The sequence below is a fragment of the Equus asinus genome, chromosome 1 (assembly GCF_041296235.1).
Source record: "Equus asinus isolate D_3611 breed Donkey chromosome 1, EquAss-T2T_v2, whole genome shotgun sequence".
Taxonomy (NCBI): Eukaryota; Metazoa; Chordata; class Mammalia; order Perissodactyla; family Equidae; genus Equus; species Equus asinus.
Window position 1 is genome coordinate 131,998,849 of NC_091790.1, and position 23,421 is coordinate 132,022,269.

The following is a 23,421-nucleotide window of genomic DNA, read 5'->3' on the forward strand; positions in this document are numbered from 1 at the left end:
GCTCTGTCGGCACAGTGATTGATGGACACAGCAGGTAGGTCTGCTGTCTAGGTGGACACGGCAAGGTGGCAGGTCTGCTGTCTCGAGCTGGGTGGTCACAGGTGAGCTGGGTGGTCCAAGGTGAGTGCAGCAATCAGTTCCTAGCCTAGGGAGAGATGCTTATCCTTAAGGAAATGCCAATGTGAGGGAAGTTGCACCTTATCTTAAGGGCATTTGTTCTTGCGATAGGAAATGTTTTTGTTTTTGTTTTTGTTTTTTCAATTTTTATTTTTTTCAGATGTACATCATATTTCAAATTCTGGATACATTACATCATGTTCACCACCCGAACACTAATTATAGTGCATCGCCTCACATGTGACCCCAGTCACCCCTTTTGCCCTCCCCCCTCCCCCCTTCCCCAATGGTAACCACCAGTCCAATCTCCAGTGCTATGTGGGGGTTTTTTTGTCATTTTTATCTTCTGCTTATGAGTGAGATCATATGGTATTTGACTTTCTCCCTCTGACTTATTTCACTCAGGATAATACCCTCAAGGTCCATCCATGTTGTCACAAATGGCTGGATTTCGTCATTTCTTATGGCTGAGTAGTAGTCCATCGTGTATAAATACCACATCTTCTTTATCCATTCGTCCCTTGATGGGCACCTAGGTTGCTTCCAAGTCTTGGCTATTGTGTATAATGCCGCAGTGAACATAGGGGTGCAAGTATCTTTATGCCTTTGTGTTTTCAAGTTCTTTGGATAAATACCCAGCAGTGGAATAGCTGGATCATGTGGTAGATCTATCCTTAATTTTCTGAGGATACTCCAAACTGCTTTCCATAGTGGCTGCACCAGTTTGCACTGCCACCAGCAGTGAACAAGGGTTCCCTTCTCTCCACACCCTCTCCAACATTTGTTGTTTCCTGTCTTGTTAATTATAGCCATTCTGACCGGAGTGAGGTGATACCTCATTGTAGTTTTGATTTGCATTTCTCTGATAGCTAATGATGTTGAGCATCTTTTCATATGCCTGTTGGCCATCTGTACTTCTTCTTTGGAGAAATCTCTGTTCAGATCTTTTGCCCATTTTCTAATTGGATTGTTGGTTTTTTTTGTTGTTGAGCTGTATGAGTTCTTTGTATATTTTGGATATTAACCCCTTATCTGATATGTGGTTTGCAAATATCTTCTCCCAATTGTTAGGTTGTCTTTTCGTGTTGTTGATGGTTTCCTTTGCTGTGCAGAAACTTTTTAGTTTGATGTAGTCCCATTTGTTCATTTTTTCTTTTGTTTCCCTTGCCCGGTCAGACATGGGACTTGAAAATATGCTGCTCAGACCAGTGTCATAGAGTGTACTGCCTATGTTTTCTTCTAGAAGTCTCGTGGTTTCGGGTCTTACATTCAAGTCTTTAATCCATTTTGAGTTGATTTTTGTGCATGGTGTAAGGGAATGGTCTACTTTCATTCTTATGCATGTGGCTGCCCAGTTTTCCCAACACCATTTATTGAAGAGACTCTCCTTTCTCCATCGTATGCTCTTGGCTCCCTTGTCGAATATTAGCTGTCCATAAACGTTTGGGTTTACTTCTAGGCTCTCAATTTTGTTCCATTGATCTGTGTGTCTGTTTTTGTGCCAGTACCATGCTGTTTTGGTTACTATGGCTTTGTAGTATAATTTGAAATTGGGGAGTGTGATATCTCCAGCTTTGTTCTTTTTTCTCAGGAATCCTTTGGCTATTCGGGGTCTTTTGTTGTTCCATATAAATTTTAGGATTCTTTGTTCTATTTCTGTAAAAAATTTTGTTGGAACTTTGACAGGGATTGCGTTGAATCTGTAGATTGCTTTAGGAAGTATGGACATTTTAACAATGTTAATTCTTCCAATCCAAGAGCACGGAATAGCTTCCCATTTCTTTGCGTCTTCTTCGATTTCTTTCAACGTTTTATAGTTTTCGGTGTACAGATCTTTCACCTCTTTCTTTAAGTTTATTCCTAGGTATTTTATTCTTTCTGTTGCAATTGTAAATGGGATTGTATTCTTAATTTCTCTTTCTGCTACTTCGTTGTTAGTGTATAGAAACGCAACAGATTTTTGTACATTGATTTTGTATACCGCAACTTGACTGTATTCCTTTATTATTTCTAAAAGTTTTTTAGTGGATTCTTTAGTGGAAATGTTAAAGCAGATATACAATGCATGTTCAACAGCCACGTCAGGCCGTTTTTGAAAAAACAAAGTCAGGCCGAATTAGGTTTACACCAAATGGCTTCCTCATGTACTCCAATATATCCTATTGCTTGCCATTTCTATTTGTCAATCTTTTCACTAGTATGGATGATAGCCTGACTACTTATTATTCAGATGATATGGTTAGGAACTAATGAGACTGGTTTTCTTATGTTTAACATAAAATTGTCTCTGAAGGCAATTCCTAAAGGGAAATTGTAACAGAGTTTTGAGCAATTGCAGTATCACTGGTGTAATTGAAGAGGATCTCAAGATGACAGTTTTGAAAATGACAGCATTCAGCTGGCTATTTAGTTGTGTTATAATTTTTAAAAAAACCACTCATTAATTGTAACATTCTGGTATTGTGAAGAAACAAAGGCATTTTAGTGGAACCCAAATAAAATAGTTTGCCTTGGTGCAATTACCATTTGTACATTAAAAGTAATTGTAAATTGGCTGATGTTAGCTGAAAGTGGCCCTTGGAATTGAAAGATAGGTAAGAAAATGACAACCCATGGAATAGAATGAAATGTGTGAGAGCAGAAAGAGCACCTTTTAAGGACTTAGAGTTTTGAGACAAATGGAGAGATACAATTTTCTACCCTTTATTGTCTGTTTCATGCTCATATTCCATAGATTTCTCTGGCTCAAGTTTATTGTAATAATTTTTCATCATAGGTATGGCAGATTGAACCCCTACATGTATCTTTATTCCATTATAATGACAGTGAGGGCATAATAAACTCACAAGAACAAAGCAGATGAGAGACATGCATAAAATTTTGGAAGATGTAATAAAAATGGACAAATGGTAACTGACTTAACCGAATGGAAAAAGCGGACTCCTAATTACAACAAGAAGCAGAACCCGGGAAAGATTCTGGAGGTGGAGGCACCAGATACCTCAGAAAACTATGGTGTGGGACTGAAAGAGAAGGTGGGATATAGTAGCTTAAAAAGGCATTAAACGCTAAAACTTTGTTTTATAATGGGAAATCTGACAGTCACAGTTTTGTTTTATTTTGTTTTATATCTGTAAACGTATGGGAGAAGACAGATGTACCAGCAATAATCTTTTGGCTTAATGATTATTTATGCTTTACAGAAAACAGATATGTGTGTTTAAATATTATTAATAGGATAACTGATTAAATAAGGCAACTAAATAGAATTACAAACTTTTTAGAGGTTATACTTTCGTAGGTCATAGCAACACTTTTTCATGTCTGGATTTTGGATAGGAGTCTATTGTTGGAAGTGTTTTCAAAGACTGTTTTATGACATAGATTAGTATTTGCCTTCCTGGTACTCTCGAAGAAGAAGGAATGTTTTCTCTCATCTTGACAAACTTTCACCAATAGTTGCAAGGGCCTATATTATCAAATCTAAGTATTGGAATTCCAATAGTTAGGGGGAAAAACAGGTTTGAAAAGCATGCGCTTATAATTTAGATTACCAGATATTTGAGGAGCTAACAAAAAAGAAAGAGATCAAAACAAATAAATGAAAAGAATTCAGCTGAAACAAAGAAGTTGCAGGGAACAGAAAAAAATTTAAAAAGCCAACCCAATAATAATATATTCAGAGAGAGAAATACTGCATCTATGAAACAAGAAATTGTGATTAAAAGTCTAGAGAAAAACAACTGGAAAAAATATCAGAAACAATAAAAATCAATAGAATGGTTGAATGATAAAGTTGGAAAAAAATGTCTCTCAGGAAACAGGACAAAAGGTAAAGAAATGGAAGATAAGAGAGAAAAGGTGGAACTGTGAGAGGATCAATCCAGGAGATTAAACATCTGACTAGTAGGAATTCCGTAAAGAGAGCAGAGAGAAAACAGAGAAAGGAAATTATCAAAAATTATTCTTGGGGCTGGCCCAGTGGCATAGTAGTTAAGCTTGTGCGCTCTGCTTCAGCAGCCTGGGGTTTGCAGGTTCAGATCCCGGACACGGACCTACACACCACTCATCAAGCCATGATGGGGTGGTGTCCCACTTGGAAAAATGGAGGAAGGCTGGCACAGATGTTAGCTCAGGGCCAATCTTCCTCACCAGACAAAGAAAGAAAGAAAGAAAGAAAAATTATTCTTCATAACTGAAGGGTGTGAATTTCTAGATTGAAAGAGCTCATTGAGTACCCGGGATGATGAATGAAAGAAGACACACGTAAAGACATGCAATTTTGAAGTTTTGGAATAGTGGAGATAAAAGAGAAGGTCAAAAAAGCTTTTCAAGAGAACCAGATCACATTGAAAGGTTCAGAATCAGAATAACATCAGATTTCTCATTAGCAATACTAGAAGCTGGGAGATAGTGGAGCTATGCTATGTAAATACTGAGGGATTTCTGTTCTTACAAATCCAAACCATCAATCAAAGGTGAGTTCTCGGGGCTGGCCTGGTGTTGCAGTGGTTAAGTTTTCACATTCTGCTTTGGTGGCCCGAGATTTGCCGATTCAGATCCCGGGTGCAGACCTACGCGTAGCTTGGCAAGCCATGCTGTGGCAGGCGTCCCACATATAAGGTAGAGGAAGATGGACACAGATGTTAGCTCAGCACACCAGCCTTCCTCAGCAAAAAGAGGAGGATTAGCAGCAGATGTTAGCTCAGGGCTAATCTTCCTCAAAAGAAAGGTGAGTTCTCAAAAAATGTGCATGCAAGTTCTAAAATAAATGAACATCATGTATTCTTCCTTGAAAGGTACTGGAGACTGGGACTCAGTCTCCAGTAGTAAGACTGGATTAAAGAAGGAAGATCAAGAAAGATGAAGATGTGAGATATAGAAAACTGGTTTACAACAAGGAGAGAATCAAAAGGAATTTCCAGGATTGTGTGAAGAGAAATTCTAAGATTACAGCTGTACAGTAAGCCTAGACTGCAGTTAGTCCAGATATGAGCAGGGTGATGGAAGGCCACAGGAGGGATGTAGCTAAAAAAAAAAAAAAAAAGGAATTGATAGAGTACCTGATGTGTTTGACCATATTGAAGCTTTCCAGTTCTGTGGAAAAGTCTGGAGCTGATTTAGTGACGTGTGTAGAAAACTAATTAAAAAGAGAAGAAAAATATGGGAGAAGGGAAAGTATATGTTGAGCTTGGGTTTAGTTGGTCGAGAGGATGAGCTCTGGAGTTAGGCTAACTGAATTTGAATCCTGGCTCTACCACTTACTACTACCCTTGTACTCTTGAGTACGTTACTTACCTCTTTGTGCTTCAGTTTCCTCATCTGTGCAGAGGTACTAATAATACCTACTCAACAAGGTTGTTGTGAAGATCAAATGAGTTAATGCATGTGAAGCCATTAGATCAGTTGTGTTAGTAATCATAGTAGTAGTAAGGGCTCAAAATTGTTAACTGTTATTTTTTATTATTGCTATTAATTTTAAAATTAAAAAAAATTAAGAAGTTTGAGCATACTTCTTTTTGAAAAATGTGGTGATGGATACCCAGAAGAAACTGTTTAATAAACAACAACAGAAGTTTTAATGACATAGTGCCACTGAAGGTGAAATTTTTAAACATTTTGGTGCATTTACTTCCCGTTGTTTTTTTCTGTGCATTGTTTTATTTATATAATTGTTATATTCTCTCTGTATAATTTCATGTACTGCTTTTTTTATCTTAAGCATTTTCCCTGTTATTACTAACTCTTCTTAAAAGTTTTTGTCTACTTCATTATTTTCTACTAAGTGAATGGAAAATAATTTGCTCAACCTATCATCTATTTTTATATATTTGAGTTGTTTTGTAAGTAATTTTGAGTTGATGGCTTTGTGAAATACATTTAAATTTAGTTTTATTATTTTTATGAAATTATATATATAACTTTTTTCTTTAGTTTCTTAAATTTAATGTATATTTATTATAGAAATTTTAGATAACGTGTAGAAGTAAAACAACTAAAATTAATGTAATAGTAATGTAATTACCCAGAGATAGGCACTGCTAACATCTTAATGTATGCTTTTTTCTTTTCCTTCATACATATATATTTTTATTTCTTTTGCAAAGTTTGGAACTTTTCTTAAGTACATATTATGAACATATTTTAATATCTTCAATGACAAGAGTGTTCAATTGTAAATTTTTGTACCTTGTTTATTTAATTCCTTCTCTGTGTTATTTCCAGTGTTTCACCATGATAATATTGTAGTGACAATCTTTATAGCTAAACATCTGTACATACTAAAAATTATTTCCTTAGGTTAAATTCTTAGAAACAGAATGGCAGTTTCAAAAAGGTGTACATTCAATGTGTACTGTCAAACTGCCCTCCATGAAAGTGTTAAAAACGTCTATGCTCATAGTGTTTTTGCTAGTGGTTCCCTGGTAGCCATGTCAAAACTAGCTTTTCTAAGGATAGTGATTTTTAAAATGAGGTTAAAATATCTTCTGTATTTATAGTTATTTTCCTTCATTAGATTCTTGAGTACAAAGAATACCAGAATTTTAAGACTTTTACTAAATTTTGAAAGACTGCTTTCTCATAATAGGGCAATAATTGACCATCATTAACAGTAGATGATAATGCCTGTTAACGTGTGTTCTCACTAAGGATGGGGCTGTTATATTCTTCACAGTGATGATTAGGGAAACATTGACAGGTTGCAGAATAGATCATAAGCATTGCAGCAATCCAGGCAAGGTATCATGGTGGTTCAGACCAGGGTGGTGACAATGGAAGTGGTAATATTATGGCTATATTTTGAAAACAGAATTGACAGAATTTGCTGATCAATTAGATATGGAATGTGAGAGAAATTGAGGAGTCACTGGTCACTCTTTGGTTTTTGGCAAGGAGACCTGGAAAGATGAAGTAGCCATTTATAAAGATGGGAAGACTGTAGGACTATTTGTCAAGCAAGGTCAGGAACTCAAGTTTGGACATAAGTGTGATATGCTTATTTGATAAGCAGGAGGAGATGTTGAGTATATAGTTGGGTATGCAATTCTGGAGTTCAGAAGAGAATTCCAATCTGGAGATATAAATCTGAAGATCATCAACATATAGTTGTTGGGGCTGGCCCAGTGGCCTAGTGGTTAAGTTCGTGTGCTCTGCTTCAGCGGCCTAAGGTTTGCAGGTTCAATCCTGGGCATGGACCTATAACACTACTCATCAAGCTACATGGTGGTGTCCCATATACAAAATAGAGGAAGATTGCCACAGATGTTAGCTCAGGGCCAGTCTTCCTCACACACACACACACACACACACACACACACACACACACATAAAACCCCCAAAAACCCCCAGAACATAAAATTGTTATTTAAGGGATGACATTAGATGGAATAACCAAGGAAGTGAGTGTAGAAAGAAAAGAGAGGAGGATCAAGGACTGAACGCCAGGGCACCACAATGTTTACAGATTAAGGAGATGGGAAGAAACTAGCAAAGGAGACTGAGAAGAAGCAGTAAGAGAAGTAGGAGAAAAACTAGGAGAGTGTGGTGCCTGGCAGGAAATCTAAGGAAATATTTCCAAGAGGAGGCTGTGATCCACTGTGTCAAATGTTGCTTATAAGTCAACCTAGAGGTCAAGTAAGATGAGTACTTAAAATTGACCATTAGATTTAACAACATGGAGGTAGGTAATTAGTGACTTATAAGCATTTTGGTGAAGTGGTGTGGTGAAAATCTGATTAGATGGGTTCAAGAGATAAGGGAGGAGGGAAAGGAAAGACGTTGACTATGGGTAATTCTCTTGAGTGGTTTTGCTTGATGAACACAAGGAAATGTAGCAGTAGTTGGACAGGGAAATGACGTGATGAAAATTGTTTGTTTTTGTAAATGGGAGAAATAACAGTTTATACAGTGATGAGAAAGATCTAGTATAAAGGAAGAGTTTGATGATACAGGAGAGGGAGGAATATCTGGTGTCATGTCCTTGAGTATGCAAGAAAGGATGGATTGTGGTGCATGAATTGGGGAATTGGCTTTGGATAATTGCATGGACAGCTAAGCACTAGAACAGGGGGGAAGGCTGAGCATATAAGTGTAGATGCTGGTAGCTGCAGAGGTACGGTGGTGAGAGTCTGTGGAACTTATCTTTTGATTGCCTTTTTCTCAGTGGTATAGGCAACAAAGTCATCTTCTCAAAATAGATGGGGAGTAGATGTTGAAAATTTGAAGAGAGAGGGAGAAGGCTTGAAATGGTATTGAGACAGAGTTGGGAGAGTGAATGTCCTAGGAAAGTGGAGTATGATTGCCAGGCAGCTTTAAGGGACCCCTTGAGGTTAGTGTCCATCATGGTAAAGTGAGCACAGTCAGCATGATGATATGTTGTTCTTCAGCTTCATTCAGTTGCACTGAACAAGCATAGAGCTGGTAAAGAGTTTTTAACCAGGATTGGTTTAGCCAAGGGAGAATCACATAGAGATGGGTAGGGAGATTTGTGAAGCTTGAATATTAAGGTTGAATTTAAGCTGATCGAGAAAGGGAGTGAGACATGGGAGAGGTGAGGCACAGTGAAGTGATAGTAAGTCCAAAAGTTATGGATCTTATTGGGGTCAAAGGATTGAAACAGGGTGTTAAAAGAGAAAACTAGAATGGATGGAGTGGTCAGAAAATGAGAAGCTTGAAATGGAGAATATAGTAGGTGAAAGGTGGATGAGTGAGGTAGAGTGGTGGAGATCATTGGAGGAGATGAAGTCATGGAGCTGGAAAGTCAGAAAGGGTCACCTAAGTAGGCATCTGAATCATCAATAATTACAACAGGAGTGGTATTGGTGAGTGTGATCATAAGTCTTCAGGGAATGAGGGGAAGTGACTAGGAATCTATAAAAGGCTACAAGGATCAGAGATATGTGGTCTAGCCTGCTGATGTGAGATACAGAGTGGGGTGATTTTTAGTGGAATGAGGGAGAATGGTGACATGGCAATGAGAAGCAAGAAGGGTATCTAACTCCCCACCTCACCAGACCCTGTTATTAAGGACATGCAGCCCCCTCTTACGTGGGTGCAGGAGAAGCAATTCCTACAGTGGAGAGCAGGTTCTGAGAGTAAGATGGTGAAGGAAATATTCAAAGAAGAGGTTGGAGATAGGAGATTTTGCTAATGACCATGCGTGAGTTCCAGAAGGCATCAAAGGGGAAATGGGAGCAGTGGGAGAAGGGGACAGAGCCATATGGGGATTAGAGATTTGGACATGGGATGATTTGGGAGCCTGAGCTTCTTGAAGTGACAGACACGAACTAGAATAAAGGGTCTGATTAGGTTAATCTTGATCATTCTAAAGCAGATTGCCATGATGAGGCTGTGCATGTTGGTGGTAGCTGGATGCTCTCTTGCCAGGAACAGGTAGAATTTGGGACTCCTACTTGACTCCAGTTTATGAAATCATGCAGGTGGGGGTGGGGAGCAATCTTATTTGGAGCACTGGGCTCTTCTTGACTTCTGATGATGGAGTCTGGCTGAGAGATATGGTCATGCTCCCAGAATGTGGATGTGAAGAGGAAGGAGACAAAGAAGGAAAAGATGCTAATTAGGCGGATGGCTATAGAGAGAGAATTTCAGGCTAGCTCTGCCTTGCTGAGTCTAATTTTCAAGTAATTAATATATAAAAATTGAAATCTTTAATTAACATAAATAATTTATTTGAACCACACCTAAGAATTTCAACTTTAAAAATACCAATATCTCCCATTTATAGGGTGCTTGTAGGAAATAAAAGTAAATTTTGAAGTAAGTCTGGAAATCTTCTTCTCAAAAAATTTGTCCTTGATTTGGCTGTAAGGGAGAGGAATATGTCTCCCTTTGTTGGTGATCTGCCATAAGATTCACCAGGGACTCCTTTTAATTGTTTTGCTGTAGTGTGTTCACTGGTATCTTTGGCTTTCAAAGTGGTAATGAGTCACAATGATCAGAATGTGCCAACACATCATTATGTGTTAATAGACTTTTACTAGAATATTTGTAGACAATTATACTTTCATGTCCTAGTAACATTTTTTTTTGTATATCAGAGTAAACCTAGGAGAATTCTGATTTGGTAGGTCTAGGGGTGCTCAGGCATTAAAAAAAAAAATCTGTGATTCCGTTTCAAAGCCAGCCTTGAAAAACTTTGCTTTAGTAAGAATAAAGATTCTGTAAAAAGAATCTAATAGGGGCCATCCCTGTGGCTGAGTGGTTAAGTGTGCGCACTCCACTTCAGTGGCTTGGGGTTTCTCCAGTTCAGATCCTGGGTGCGGACATGGCACCGCTCATCAGGACATGCTGAGGCAGCATCCCACATAGCACCACCAGAAGGACCTACAACTAGAATATACAACTATGTACTTGGGGGCTTTAGGGAGAAGAAGGAGGAGGAGGGGGGAGGAAGAGGAGGAGGAGGAAGAGAATTGGCAACAGATGTTAGCTCAGGTGCCAATCTTTGAAAAAAAAAAAAAGGAGACAATATTAATGACAATGCCCATCTCAACTCTCACCAAATCACATTTACTGAATGTCTTGGTCCTAACATGCACACTGAAAGCTTCCTGAAAATGTTCATCAGATTATGACTTTCTCCATAGAACATAACTAAAATAGCCTCACCTTTAGGCACAAAGGTATACCGAAAATCTCTTGTATGTGCATAAACAGGAAAGGAATTTTCATGTTTATAAATTGGAAAATAATAAAATGAAACTTTCATTTAAAGGGCAGATCTTGGATAAGCTTTTAATTCACTTTTGTAGTTTCCTTTTAATTTAGTTTAAACAAAAAAGGAATTCTAAATACTGGTTATTATGTACTCAGGATATAGACAATAATTCTGGCACAAAACAAAGCTGAAGAATGGATAATTAATTCTCAGTGGTATGAAAGTCCAGGACATTTATCTGTTTTCTGTAGTGGGGATTCTCAGCAAAGACATTAGTTTGCCAAAAGGATCTGGAAGGTTAATGTTTGGCTAGATAGAGTAAGAAAATAAAAGAGATATGATTAAATGGGGGAAGGCTACACAGTATGGAGAGAATAGGAAGTGTTTTCTTTAAAAAACTTACTAAGCTTATAATTTCTTATTCTTCTTAAGTCTTCTGTTTTCCCAGTTCTGTTCTTCTGAAAAGCTTTTCGTAGCTTAAATACCTAATGAAATCTCTAATTTTCCATTGTGACCCATAACCTATGGGACTTTGTCCTATTCACTGGATGGATTATAATCGTATTTGAAGCTGTTATGATTCTTTTATATTTACATTTTCCAAAATAAGTTACATTGTGCTCATTTGGAAACTGCTTTAAGGAAAACATGATGTTAATTTTGTACAGTATAACAATCATTGAATGTTAGAATAAGAAGGCATGATCAGCCTATTGTCTTACAATGTATTATTTTGTACAATTCTGTGGGTTGACGGGGCAGTTCTGCTTTATGTAGTATTACCTAGGACACTATTATATCTGGAAGATCCAGAATGGCCTCAATCACACAGGTGGAAATTGGTGCCAGCGTTGACTGGGAATTCAACTGGGGCTGTCAACTAAGAACTTTGGTTCTCTAAAAGGGTCTTGTTATGTGGCTGTGTGGGCTTCCTTACAACATGGTGCCTGGATTCAAAGACTGAGAGTTCTAAATGCTTGAAAGTGGAAGCTGCAGATCTCATATTACACATTATCACTTCTGTCTCGTATTTGACACAAGATCAGCTCAGATTCAAGGAGAGGACAGTGGTCTCCACTTCACCATGAGAGGAGTGACAGAGCATTTGTAGCCATCATTAAGCAAACACAGTCCATCCTTTGACCGCAAATTATTTACATTTCTCACATATGCAAAATGTGCTAAATTCCTCCAAAGACTCCTGAAAAATTTCTTTCCATTATAGTATCAGGCTCAAACTTGAGGCTCGGGTTCTCAATCACCTGAATCAGGTCCCTGTGTGAATAAGACTTCTTAGGTGAAGTAAACTGAGGTACAGACCCTTGAACTAAAAAGACAAATCTATTTCACACAGCCTCAAGATACAATGAGGAGACAAGGACAGGATAACTGTAGTATATATTCCTGTTTAAATGGGGGAAATAGGGGGTACCTATTGATCACTGGTCCATTGAAATTGTGATATTCAGTCAGGTGTATGTCCCTAGTTGTCCCTGTTTGGGAAGAGGGAATGTATGTTGATTAAGGCTCTGTTCTGCTTCCTGGGAGTGGTTCCCTGTGGTTCTTAGCTCTACTTTCTGAGTCACCATTTCTTTTCTGTAAGAAATGGCCCAAGCTTTAATCTAAATATCTCTCTAGGTCTGCTTCCTGAATGTAAAAGGTTTGAACTGTTTATTTTGATCCAGGCTGGTGGTGGTTCCAGTGGTGGGTTTCATGTGAATCTCATTAGGATTTAACTCATTAGACAAAACCCCATCCACAAATCTTTTTGATATAGGCCCCTCTCTACTTTGAACTGTGAGTTAAGATGCTATGGGACAATGTCCTTAAGATTCTTAGAAGCCTTTTTTGTTGAGGTGAGAATGTCTAAGAGTCATACCTTTAAGATTCTTAGAAACTCTTTTGTCTAACTGAGGATCTAAGAGGCAGGCCCTTAAGAATCTTAGAAACTCTTTTATATAGATGATATAGTCTAGGCAAAGCAGCCTTGAGTCTTTCTGAGGTCTTAAAGGGTGTTACAATCACACCGTTGACTTGATCTTGAACTTGAGGTCACATTTTACTGGCAGCCCCTTGGATTCAGTCTTTGCTCTGAGGCTATTTCTTTGAAAATCTATTGCTAGTTCAGGTTTCTTTGTTCATTTGTGTCTTTCTTATGCATTTTTATTGGGAATACTGTAATGATATGTCCTTAGTGCATCACTTCAGGAGGACATGATTTTGATTTCTTCCATTGTTGGTGATGTTAACTATGATCACTTGGTTAAGGTGATGTCCTCCAGTTCTCTTCACTGTAAAGTTATTACTAGGATACATTTTGAATGTAGGATAGTGTATTGGGATTTGGCTGAGAGAGTTATGCGTTAGCCATGTTGAGTTTGAAATGCTTGTTTGACATCCCAGTAGAGACTAGTTCAGAAACGGGCGTTGGTAGATTGGAAAGATAAAGCAGTCCTTTTCTGTTTCCATTTCTGTGAATTCAGAAGTGAGGACATCAGCAGGGAGTGATGATGAGGAAATCCTTTGGAGATTTGAGGTTAGAAAAGCTTGGAAGGGTCTTAGAGTAAATTGACCAGGAAAATGTAGTGGACTTATAGGCAGTGTGGCGCTAAGGGGAACTACTTGGTAATTGTGGTCATAAATTCAATATATGACCTTTCAGGATGTTCTACTTCTTGGGGTCAGACTTTGATTAGTAGAAGAGGTAAGTTTTGCTATGCTTGAGGTTTGGCCAAGTGAATTTAGTGGAGAAAGAGGAGTAAGGAAGTTAGAGTGCGTACAAGGGAGTGATTATTATGACGGATCATGGAATATAAACAAATTAGATGGAAGAGGGAGTGAAGGACAGTGAAAAAGTGGTAGGCAGGGACAATGGTTTAAAAGTTTCCAAACAGTTTAAGTGAGAGTTCTAGAGAAAGATGGGTAGGAGGTGATGAATAGGGAGTGGGGTGATTGAAAGCAGAATTTGGGAGACATTTCTCTGGTTTAATCCCCTGCCAACTTTATAAATAAATTTTTATTATCTCCATTTTAGACATGGACAAATTATGTTCATAAAGATTAAATAACTTGGCCAAGGTCACGCTGCTAGTAAATGGCAGAGTTTGAATAGGAAATAAAAATATTTGCTTTTGTTTTTAAATTCCAAAACCTTTGTACTATACCAGCTGCCTCTGATTCATGACAGTTGCCTGCAAGACAAGGGATAATCATTATTATGACTGAAAATGTTTACATTGTATTTGTTTTGCTTATTCCAGGCTTATTATGGCACGCAAATGAAAAAAAAGCCCTCGGAATACATTTCTAGTTTTAAAAACATCTCCTTACTTGCTTTAGAAAATGAGTGGCCTTTAGTATTTGATTGAAAATGATTTTCATTTTTGTCTTTCAAAATTCACAAAGAAGCATTCACACATCAACTTTGAGTAAGCTGTTAACATGGAGTGAATTCTACCCTATCAATTTACAGAAAAATAAAATTTCCCATGTTAAAGAGATCTTCTATTTTTATACACTTAAAATTATTTAAGTAGATCCCTACTTAACAATAAATGATCTAAGGAAAAGAATGTAAGATAGTTTTGATTATCTCTACTTTAGGAGACTTCAAGAAAATTTACTTAGGTTCTAAGTTGATGATAGTAAGGATTTCATGCTTTAGTAGAGGAAAAAGTGACATTTTAGATAGAAGGTTTTTCAGCCTAATAATTAAAATAACAATACTTAGCAGACTTCTACAATACCACAAACAAAAAAAACCAAATTGCATGGGCTGTTTTTTGTTTAAATTACATTGAGCTCTTTCCAGCAATACTTGTAGGTAAAGAGGCTTGATTGAAATAGCTGATAATTCCTGAGCTGAGTTTTCTCTGTTGTAATTACATTCCTGTGGTGACTCATACTCTTGTAATTCCTAGATTTTATAATTCAAAGGAAAATATTCCCTTGAAATTTGAAAACCTGGAAGACTCAAAAGTTCTGGTGGGGGTTGACTCATGTGGCAGAGATGGAGAAAGGATCCCACAGATATCCAGCCTCAGGGATGGGCTCTTAAGCAGCAGAGACTTGAGGCTTTCACTCTGGTATTCACCACTGGCGCAACTCAGTTTCTCTCAAGTGTCTGCTTATTTTTGACTTTCTGTTTCTCTTTCCTTCATCGGCTGGTTGATTTTTTCTCACTTTAGTAGTTCAGATTCCCAAGAGAGGGAGCCTGGCTGGCTCTGCTAATAAACACTACCTGTGTATGGTAATTTTTCTCTCCCACTTCTGAGGAAGTTGTTTGAGACTGATAGCAAGGTTAGGGGACAGTCTTTTGCCAACATCTGGCTAGTGCCTCTCCTGTTTGAGGCATGGCTTTGGATAACAGGGTAGGTATGGATGGTAGAGCAATGACAAGTTTTGCTTGAGGCAGATTTTTACTATGCAGCTTCACTATTTTGTTAGAAGCCTTTGGAAATTTGTGTAATATGTGACACACCCATGACAAAACAACAACTATCAGTTGGCTGTACAACAGCTATTCTCTCTATCACTCTCCTTCCCCCTAATATTGTTCAATTCTTTGTGAGTAGTTATGTCCATGGGAGGCCACGGGGGAGGAGAACCTTGACTGTTCAAAGACAAAGGTCTCTGTGAAAGGATTGGCTTTGGTGTGACCGGTAATGTAATTCTGGCAAAACATACTTGGGAAGATGAATGCTAGGGGCTTTTCGTGAAAAGTTTACTGACTCTTAAAGAAATAGAAGGCTTTTTTACCTTGGGATATTTTTATCTGCATGGGATGCTTAGAATTGCGGCAGCCATGTTAGGGTCATGAGAGGTGCCAGTTAAGAGAATAGGCCACCCACCATTCTGATGGCAGAGCGGAGGCACGAACCTACTCCTGGTTTCATTAATGGTGCTGGAACTGCCCTGTTGTTGGATAGAAAATTTCTTTGATCCAGTGGTTGCCTACAAGTATACCACCAGGCAAGCTATCCCAGAAGTAAGGGAACAGCAAGCCCCCACAGACCAAATTAAAATCTTCAAATCACATGGTTTGCTAAATCAGTTTAAAGTTTAAATTTAAAGCAAGAGGAAAGAAATGGGTAGGTTAGCACACTTAGGATAGGGTGCAAGTGCAGTGGAAGGACATTCCAGCTAATCCTGGAGTACACAGTGTTCATATGTCCTGCTTCTCTTTCTGCTGCCTCTACCTTCCCTGCTGATGGTGTGGTTACAAGGACCAGAGCTGAGGTTTGGGCAAGCCTCATGGATGGAAGGTAGCCTGAGCTAATGACAGCCACTTGCTGTATCTGAGAGTCACAGGGACAACTATGCTTGGTCAGGAGTGGTACCCTGCGAATTAGCTTGATGAACAGTCATGAATTCTATTTGTCTGTTTTGTCTGAGAAAACATAGGGCAGGAATGGGTGTCAGTAGGGATTCTTAATCAGGGTGATTTTACCCCCCAGTGAAATGTCTGGAGACATTTTTGATTGTCATGACTGGTGTGTCTGTATGTGTGTGATGTTGCTGGCATCTAGTAGGTAGAGGTCAGGGGTGCTGCTAAACATGCTGCAATGCATAAGACGCTCCCCAAGACAAAGAATTATCTGGCCTGAAATGTCAGTAGTGTGGAAGTTGAGACACCCTGGGTGTCACCAATAGGTGGTTGGATTAAGACCTCGTAAATATCAACGGCTTATGTGTACTGTATCCTGGATATTTAGTGTCTCTTGTATGTTTATTATGTCGTGGACATTTGTTACCCAGGTGCCTCATGAATATTAGGTATCTTTTGGTCATCCATCCCTTTCTATCAATGTGGAACACGTACATGATCTTCTTACTTGTAATTTACACATCCTATGCATTCTGCCCACGTCTAATAAAATTTTGCTTTCTAGCTGTGTATCTATACTTAAAACATCTTAAAGTGTTTGCCTATATTTTATAAACTTCAAATTTATTCATCTACAGGAATTGAAGATTTGCAAAAGCAGATTCACATGACACCTGCCCTAGAATTTCTAATAAGAAATAGGATATAAATGTCCTGATTTTAAGCCGCTTTTAGTTGTGTTTTCTGCAACTTGCAGCTTAGAGCATCATAGCTGGTTCCCCCATAAAGTCGATAGGAAAATATATTCCAAAGATAAATGAAACAAGGACTTAGACTATGATTATAGGTTTCCTAAGTGGTAATGTAAGCATCAGATACTATAGGAAACTGATTATGGGCCCTGCAGGACTGTAACGTTTGTTTGATCATTCTGTTTACATTTCAAGCAACTGTAGGCATGGTGCTTATCATGGTAGGCCTGTGTGCTCAGAAATTCACGTTTTTAATGATTGGGACAATTTTGGCTTGGTGACCTTCAGAACACTAGGAAAAAGTTTTTTTGGTTGGCTGAATGTCTCTTAATAGTGTAGTAGATTTAGAAATTTACAGTTTCTTGTATTATTTTTATTAATGTTAATTTTATTTATATTTTAGTACTTTAAAAATTTAAAGACTTTAAGACTTTTTGAGGAAGTTGTGTCTTGAGGTACCTCTGTGAAAGGGGAAATTTTTTTCACATTTATGGAATTAAACAGAAGCATATTTAAGATGATGTAAACATTTAAAAATTATACAAGAAGGTTGTTGTTCAGGAGAGATTTCAAAAGAGATTGTTTTAAAATGCTGAAGATAGGGGCCGGCCTCGTGGCATAGTTGTTAAGTTTGTACTCTCTGCTTTGGCAGCCCTGGGTTCTCCAGTTTGGATCCGGGTGTGGACCTACACACCTTTTATCAAGCCATGCCGTGGTGGCATCCCACTCACAAAATAGAGGAAGATTGGCACAGGTGTTAGCTCAGCGACAATTTTCCTCAAGCAAGAAGATGAAGGTTAGCAATAGATGTTAGCTCGGGGCCAATCTTCCTCACCAAAAAAATAAAATAAAATGATGAAGGTATATTTCTTTAATTTCTTCTAAGTTTCTTTACCACTTTTTAATTTTTTGGTGTGATGGAAGCTAGTATTTTGTTAGATAAAATATCACACATAGCACATTCAAAATGGTAAGGTATGGTAGCAAATCAAACCTATTTGATAAAAGGCCAAAGTAAAAAAGGAAGAATAAAATGTCTTAAAAATAATGGTTGCTCATGGTAGTTGCCTAGAATTGCTGAACCTGATCAGTGGAATCAGCTCTGCTAAGCAATGGAATGACGGGTGATTTCTTCATTTTAACCTTGTATCCTTTTAGAAGTACTAGGTTGTGTGTGTGTGTGTGTGTGTGTGTGTGTGTGAGAGAGAGAGAGAGAGAGAGAGAGAGAGAAAGAGAGATCTATAAAGTTTTGTTTTTGTTTTAAAATCTGGAGTAAAGAATCATTAAAGCTGGTATGTATAAATGATGGCCATTTTCAAATGACTTACATTTTCAAGGTCCTCTTTACTCATCATTTCTTTTGTTGCAGTGATTTGCTGTCCTCTGGATACATAGAGAGACACATCGAACATGGAGGGAAGACTGTGGAAGTTAAAGTAAGTAAAATTTTCCTCCTTCTTGGGGAAATCTTTTGAGAATCTTTTCAGTACTGATTATGATTTTAATTTTCAGTGATCCTTCTAATGTATAGTTTTGGGGTTCTGTATTTCAGAATTCATCAAGAAAGTGTATCACCCACTTGTGAAAAAAAGAAACCCCTTCAGTTAAAGAAAAAGAATACTTGGTGTCCTATAGGAATTGTTGGAGTTACATTTTTTTTTTTAAGATTTTATGTTTTTCCTTTTTCTCCCCAAAGCCCCCTGCTACATAGTTGTATATTCTTAGTTGTAGGTCCTTCTAGTTGTGGCATGTGGGACGCTGCCTCAGCGTGACTCGATGAGTGGTGCCATGTCTGCGCCCAGGATTCGAACCGACAAAACACTGGGCTGCCTGCAGCAGAGTGCACGAACTTAACCACTGGGCCACGGGGCCCACCCCATTGGAGTTACATTTTGTGAGATTAGTATAGCTAGCTGCAAGTAGTTCTCTTCTAGATGATGTCACAGGAAATAATTTCTGAAATTTGTCTTTAAGGTTAGCACTGAGAACCAAGAGGTGAAATCTTGGGTCCAAGATCGGTGCACAGCTTTGCATTCAATTGGGAAAGACTTCCTCTGGAAAAATTATAAACTTATTAGGTCTAAAGGGAAGTCTCAGGGAGTTTTAAATCCCTAGAGACAGAAATCTCAGGATACTGGTTCTTGTCAGGTAAGCTCTGAAAAGATTCCACACAAATAAAAGCTTCTTCCAATTACAGGCATAAGACTGTGCATATTTTTTCCAGTCTACTGATGATGTAATTTGAGGGCGTATGAGACCAGACCTTGCGTAATGGTTTCTTTAGGCCCGATGTACAATACTGTGAGTTTTTAGCTAAGTGTTTATTTTCTTCTGAAAAGTGTGCAATCTGTTCTGCCTTCTCAGAATTATAATGCCATTTATATGTATTTGCTTTCTTTTTTGATTATAAGTTTTACACGTACTCATTTTAGAGAACTTGTAAGTAGAGAAAAATATATCAAAAAAGGAAAAGTCATGCATAAACTCATCACTGAGAGGTAAACTTTATTTTCATTTTATTGTGTTTCCTTCTAGTGTTTTTCTGTCCTGTGCATATGTTTATATTTTCACTTTTTACATAATTGGTATCATATATATCTACAGTATTGTGTCTTGCTTTTTAAAACTAAACATTGTATCATATTGTAAACATTTTCTCAAGTTATTTTCCTTAAAGTCTATATTCACTGCTTTCAATTTAAATATATTACTGTAATAAAGCTTTTTATTCAAATTAAACTCTGTTACCAGTAACCAAAATAAATTACATTTCCTAGTCAAGTGACAACATGAAGGGAATTGGGTTTTTCAATTGTATGTTAACTAAAATAATGAAAACTATTTATTAGGGAAAATTTCAAACATACTGTATACAGAAGTAAAAAGAGTACTACAGTGAACTCCCACATAACCATTACCCAGCATCAACAGTTATAAACATGTTGACAATCTCTTCTCTCTATCTATGTGTGTATGTGTGTGTGTGGTATTTTAAAGCAAATTACAGACGTTGGGGTATTTCTTTAATAAATACATTTTTATACATCTATATTTCTCTAACTGGAAAGACTTAAAAGAAAATCTGTTAATTTTTACAAGTGATCTTGATATACTAATTATGCCAGTCCCTCCAGAAAGTTATTCTAAATTTGTTAAAACTAATTGAATGGTTGATTGATTTATATCATTGCCTTACCGCAGGAACAGATATGGGATTCTTCTAGGTATGACATAGGAGAATGGAGCCATTTTGCTTATAGTTGGAAAAAAAAATTACCTAGATTTAGAATCTCCAGTCTCCTTTTATTCTCATCCTTGTATATTTGGCTTCACTTCTCTATTTTGTATGATGCTTTTCTGAATGCAATGTGTGTTAGATTAAAGACGAAAGGAAACAGGCAGTCCACTATCTGTTTCTGTTTAGGTCTGTCAGTGGAACAATGAAATGCAAATATGAGCATGGAAGGTGGTAAGATCCAGCAAACAACTATCTACCATCTTTACAGTGACATCCCTTTTCAGGAAACTTGCACTAAATCAACAAAGTGTACTCCACTCTGAGATCATTAGGCTCCCCGGGTATAGCTAACACTGACTTTACCGCACAATCTCTGCTGATTTTCCAACCTGAGAATTGCATTTTCTTTGATGATGGTTTGCCTAACCCCTAAGCCTCTCAAAGTAGAGAAATGATAAATCTAAACTTCATTCAAACCCTAGGGCCAGAGGACCTTTCTCTCTGTAAGAAAACCACTTGATCTCATCCATCACCTCCATTTGTTTCTAGTCCATTTATAAAATTTAACTCAGAATTCTCCCCTGAGATTTTTCCAGAAACCACACTGAAAACACTGAATCCTGCCCCTTCAATTCAGTCAGTAGCCAGTTATTTTCCTGCTGGTTCCCTGTGTCTTGCCTTCTGTGCTTAGCTCTTTGGGAGGTATTTCTTTCCACATGGAGTCTGTTAAGTTCTCCTTTCCTTCCTTATGACTCAGAATTTTCTTAAGCTTTTCTTTTCACTATACATTATGAATCAAATAAAATTGTACTGTTGTAATACTGCATACTTTTCCTTCCCTCTACTACCTTAAAAAAAAACCTTAAACATTTTTGCTTCTCTTGTACCTTCTATATTAGTTTGCTAGGATTGCCATAACAAACTATCACAGACAGGGCGGCTTAAACAACAGATACTTATTTTGTCACAATTCAGGAAGCTAGAAGTTCAAGATCAAGGGGTCTTCCAGGTTGGTTTCTTCTGAGGCCTCTCTCTTTGGCTTGTGGATGGCAGTCTTCTCCCTGTGTCTTCACATCGTCTCCCTCTGTATTTATCTAGGCCCTAATTTCGTTTTAGAAGGGCATTGTCATTGGATTAGGGCCTACCATAATGTCCTCATTTTAACTTAATTACCTCTTTAGACTATCTCCAAATACAGTTACATTCTGAGGTACTGAGGGTTAGGAATTCAACATATGAATTTAGAAAGAATACAGTTTAGCCCATAACACTTTCCCTAAGAGCCCTATGAATTTTTTTTTTTTTGAGGAAGATTAGCCCTGAGCTAACATCTGTTGCCAATCCTCCTCTTTTTGCTGAGGAAGACTAGCCCTGAGCTAACATCCGTGCCCATCTTCCTCTACTTTATTTGTGGGATGCCTACCACAGCATGGCTTGCCAAGTGGTGCCATGTCCGCACCTGGGATCTGAACTGGCGAACCCTGGGCTGCCAAAGCGAAACGTGCAAACTTAAACGCTGCGCTGCTGGGCCGGCCCCTGAATATTTTTTAAATTGGCTTTTCTCTTGGGACTGAAGTAAATGAAAGGGTATATGAAATCAAAGTAAAACTCTGTATGTAAGAACATTTTTTGTCCTTTGGCACAAACGTGGTCATATTTGATCTTGAGGATGCAAAATTAAAATCACCATGCCAGATTTAAACAATGGCTAGAAGCCAGTCTAGTAAATGGCTCTACTCAGGTGTCACGGAACTTTCATTTGTGAAACTTCAGAGGCAATGCATTTGATTTAAGGTTGAGAGTATGAACGTGGGAAAAGGAATATACTTGCATGAAAAAATACCTACCAGCTGCTTTGGTGAAATTTTGTAATTTTATTTTTAAAAGCGTTTTAATTGTAAAATGTAACACTGACACAGAAGTTACCGAAGGTGAGCACTGTATAACCACTGTCCAGTTCAAGAAGCACAGCTCGGCCAGCCCTTCTGTGAGCTACTTCCTAGACCCACGCCCTCCCTCCTCAAACACTATCCTGACTTTGTGGTTATCTTTTCCTTACTTTTGTTTATAGTTTATCACCCACGCGTGTATCCCTGTAGTTTAGTTTTGCCTTTTTCTTTTTTTAAAAAAATAAATTTTAAAAGGTCTCTTTTAATCCATTGGTTTCTTCTCATTATTCTCTTTTTATTCTCCCTTGCAATTTATTTATTGAAGAAACCAGATGCTTATCCTTCACAGTTTTTCACAATCTGGTTTTTGCTCTTGATTGCAATGTTATATTTAGAGTAAAATGAAACACATTTTAGTGATCTTTCCTTAAGATAATGATTTGTATTATCTGCAAGACATTGTATGTCTCATTGAAGGCAGTTTTATCCTGATCAGATAGGTGCATAATCCTGGTTTTAAAGTTCTATTAAAACCATTTTTTCAAAGGTTACAAAGATAAAGGTTTTAACCAGAAAAAAGTGATAGCTATTTTTTGTTCCTTTAATAAGACATGTTAGTCTGATCTTTCATTTACATTTATTTTCAATTCATTTAAAAATTAAATTCTAAATTGGCCCCTTAGTTTAGGGAGAACTTTTATCTGTTTGATAGGAACTTTAAAAAGAATTTTAACATAAAGCCTCAACTAATCAGAATACTTCAGGGACAAAATCTTTTTATTTTGATGGTGGAGAACTATGGCTCTGGATTTGTAAGACAAAGGAGACTGAAATTGATGAAGTAGCAGCAAATTAGTCTAAACCATCCAGTTTGCTGTTTTGTTAGCTAGCTTTTTTGTGTTGAAGCTGAAAGCTGCCAATATTCTGGTTAATTGACGTTTCCAGTTATAGCTCTAGTTAGTATTATAATACTAATAATAGTACTTGCTAACATTTATTGCTTATAATGTGATAGGCACACAAATTTATGTATATTCAATCCTCAAAATAACCTGTGATTATAAATATAACTGTTATCCCACTTTACAGGAAACTGAGGCATGGGAGAGGTTACATAACTTGCTGGAAGTAACAGTAAGGAGTGATGGAACTGCAATTTGAATACGGGTTATCTAACTCCAGCGCTGACTCTTACACCATATTATCTATCATATATTCTATATTATGTAAAATAGGATAGCCATAAAAATTGAAATCTATTTTATTTAGACTTATTATGTACAAATCTAATTCATTTTGGAGGTACTTAACAATTAATACTTCATAGTCTAATCCTTAAACTGAAAGACCCTTTGGGTATTTCTCTCACATTTGCTTATGCGTCTGGGTAGTTTTTCTGTAACATCAGTTGCCTTGGGCCA

General features: G+C 37.5%; 1 protein-coding gene across 19 annotated transcripts in view; it reads left to right on the forward strand.

The window, feature by feature from the left end:
• The window catches only part of ADAM22 (ADAM metallopeptidase domain 22), a 238,194-nt gene that overhangs the window by 108,731 nt on the left and 106,042 nt on the right, over positions 1–23,421 (forward strand). For all 19 annotated transcript variants that reach the window (XM_044767786.2, XM_070507864.1, XM_070507943.1 and 16 more), the window contains exon 4: positions 18,243–18,309. In XM_044767786.2, the coding sequence (XP_044623721.1) occupies positions 18,243–18,309 (67 nt within the window). The remainder of the gene's footprint in view (positions 1–18,242; positions 18,310–23,421) is intronic.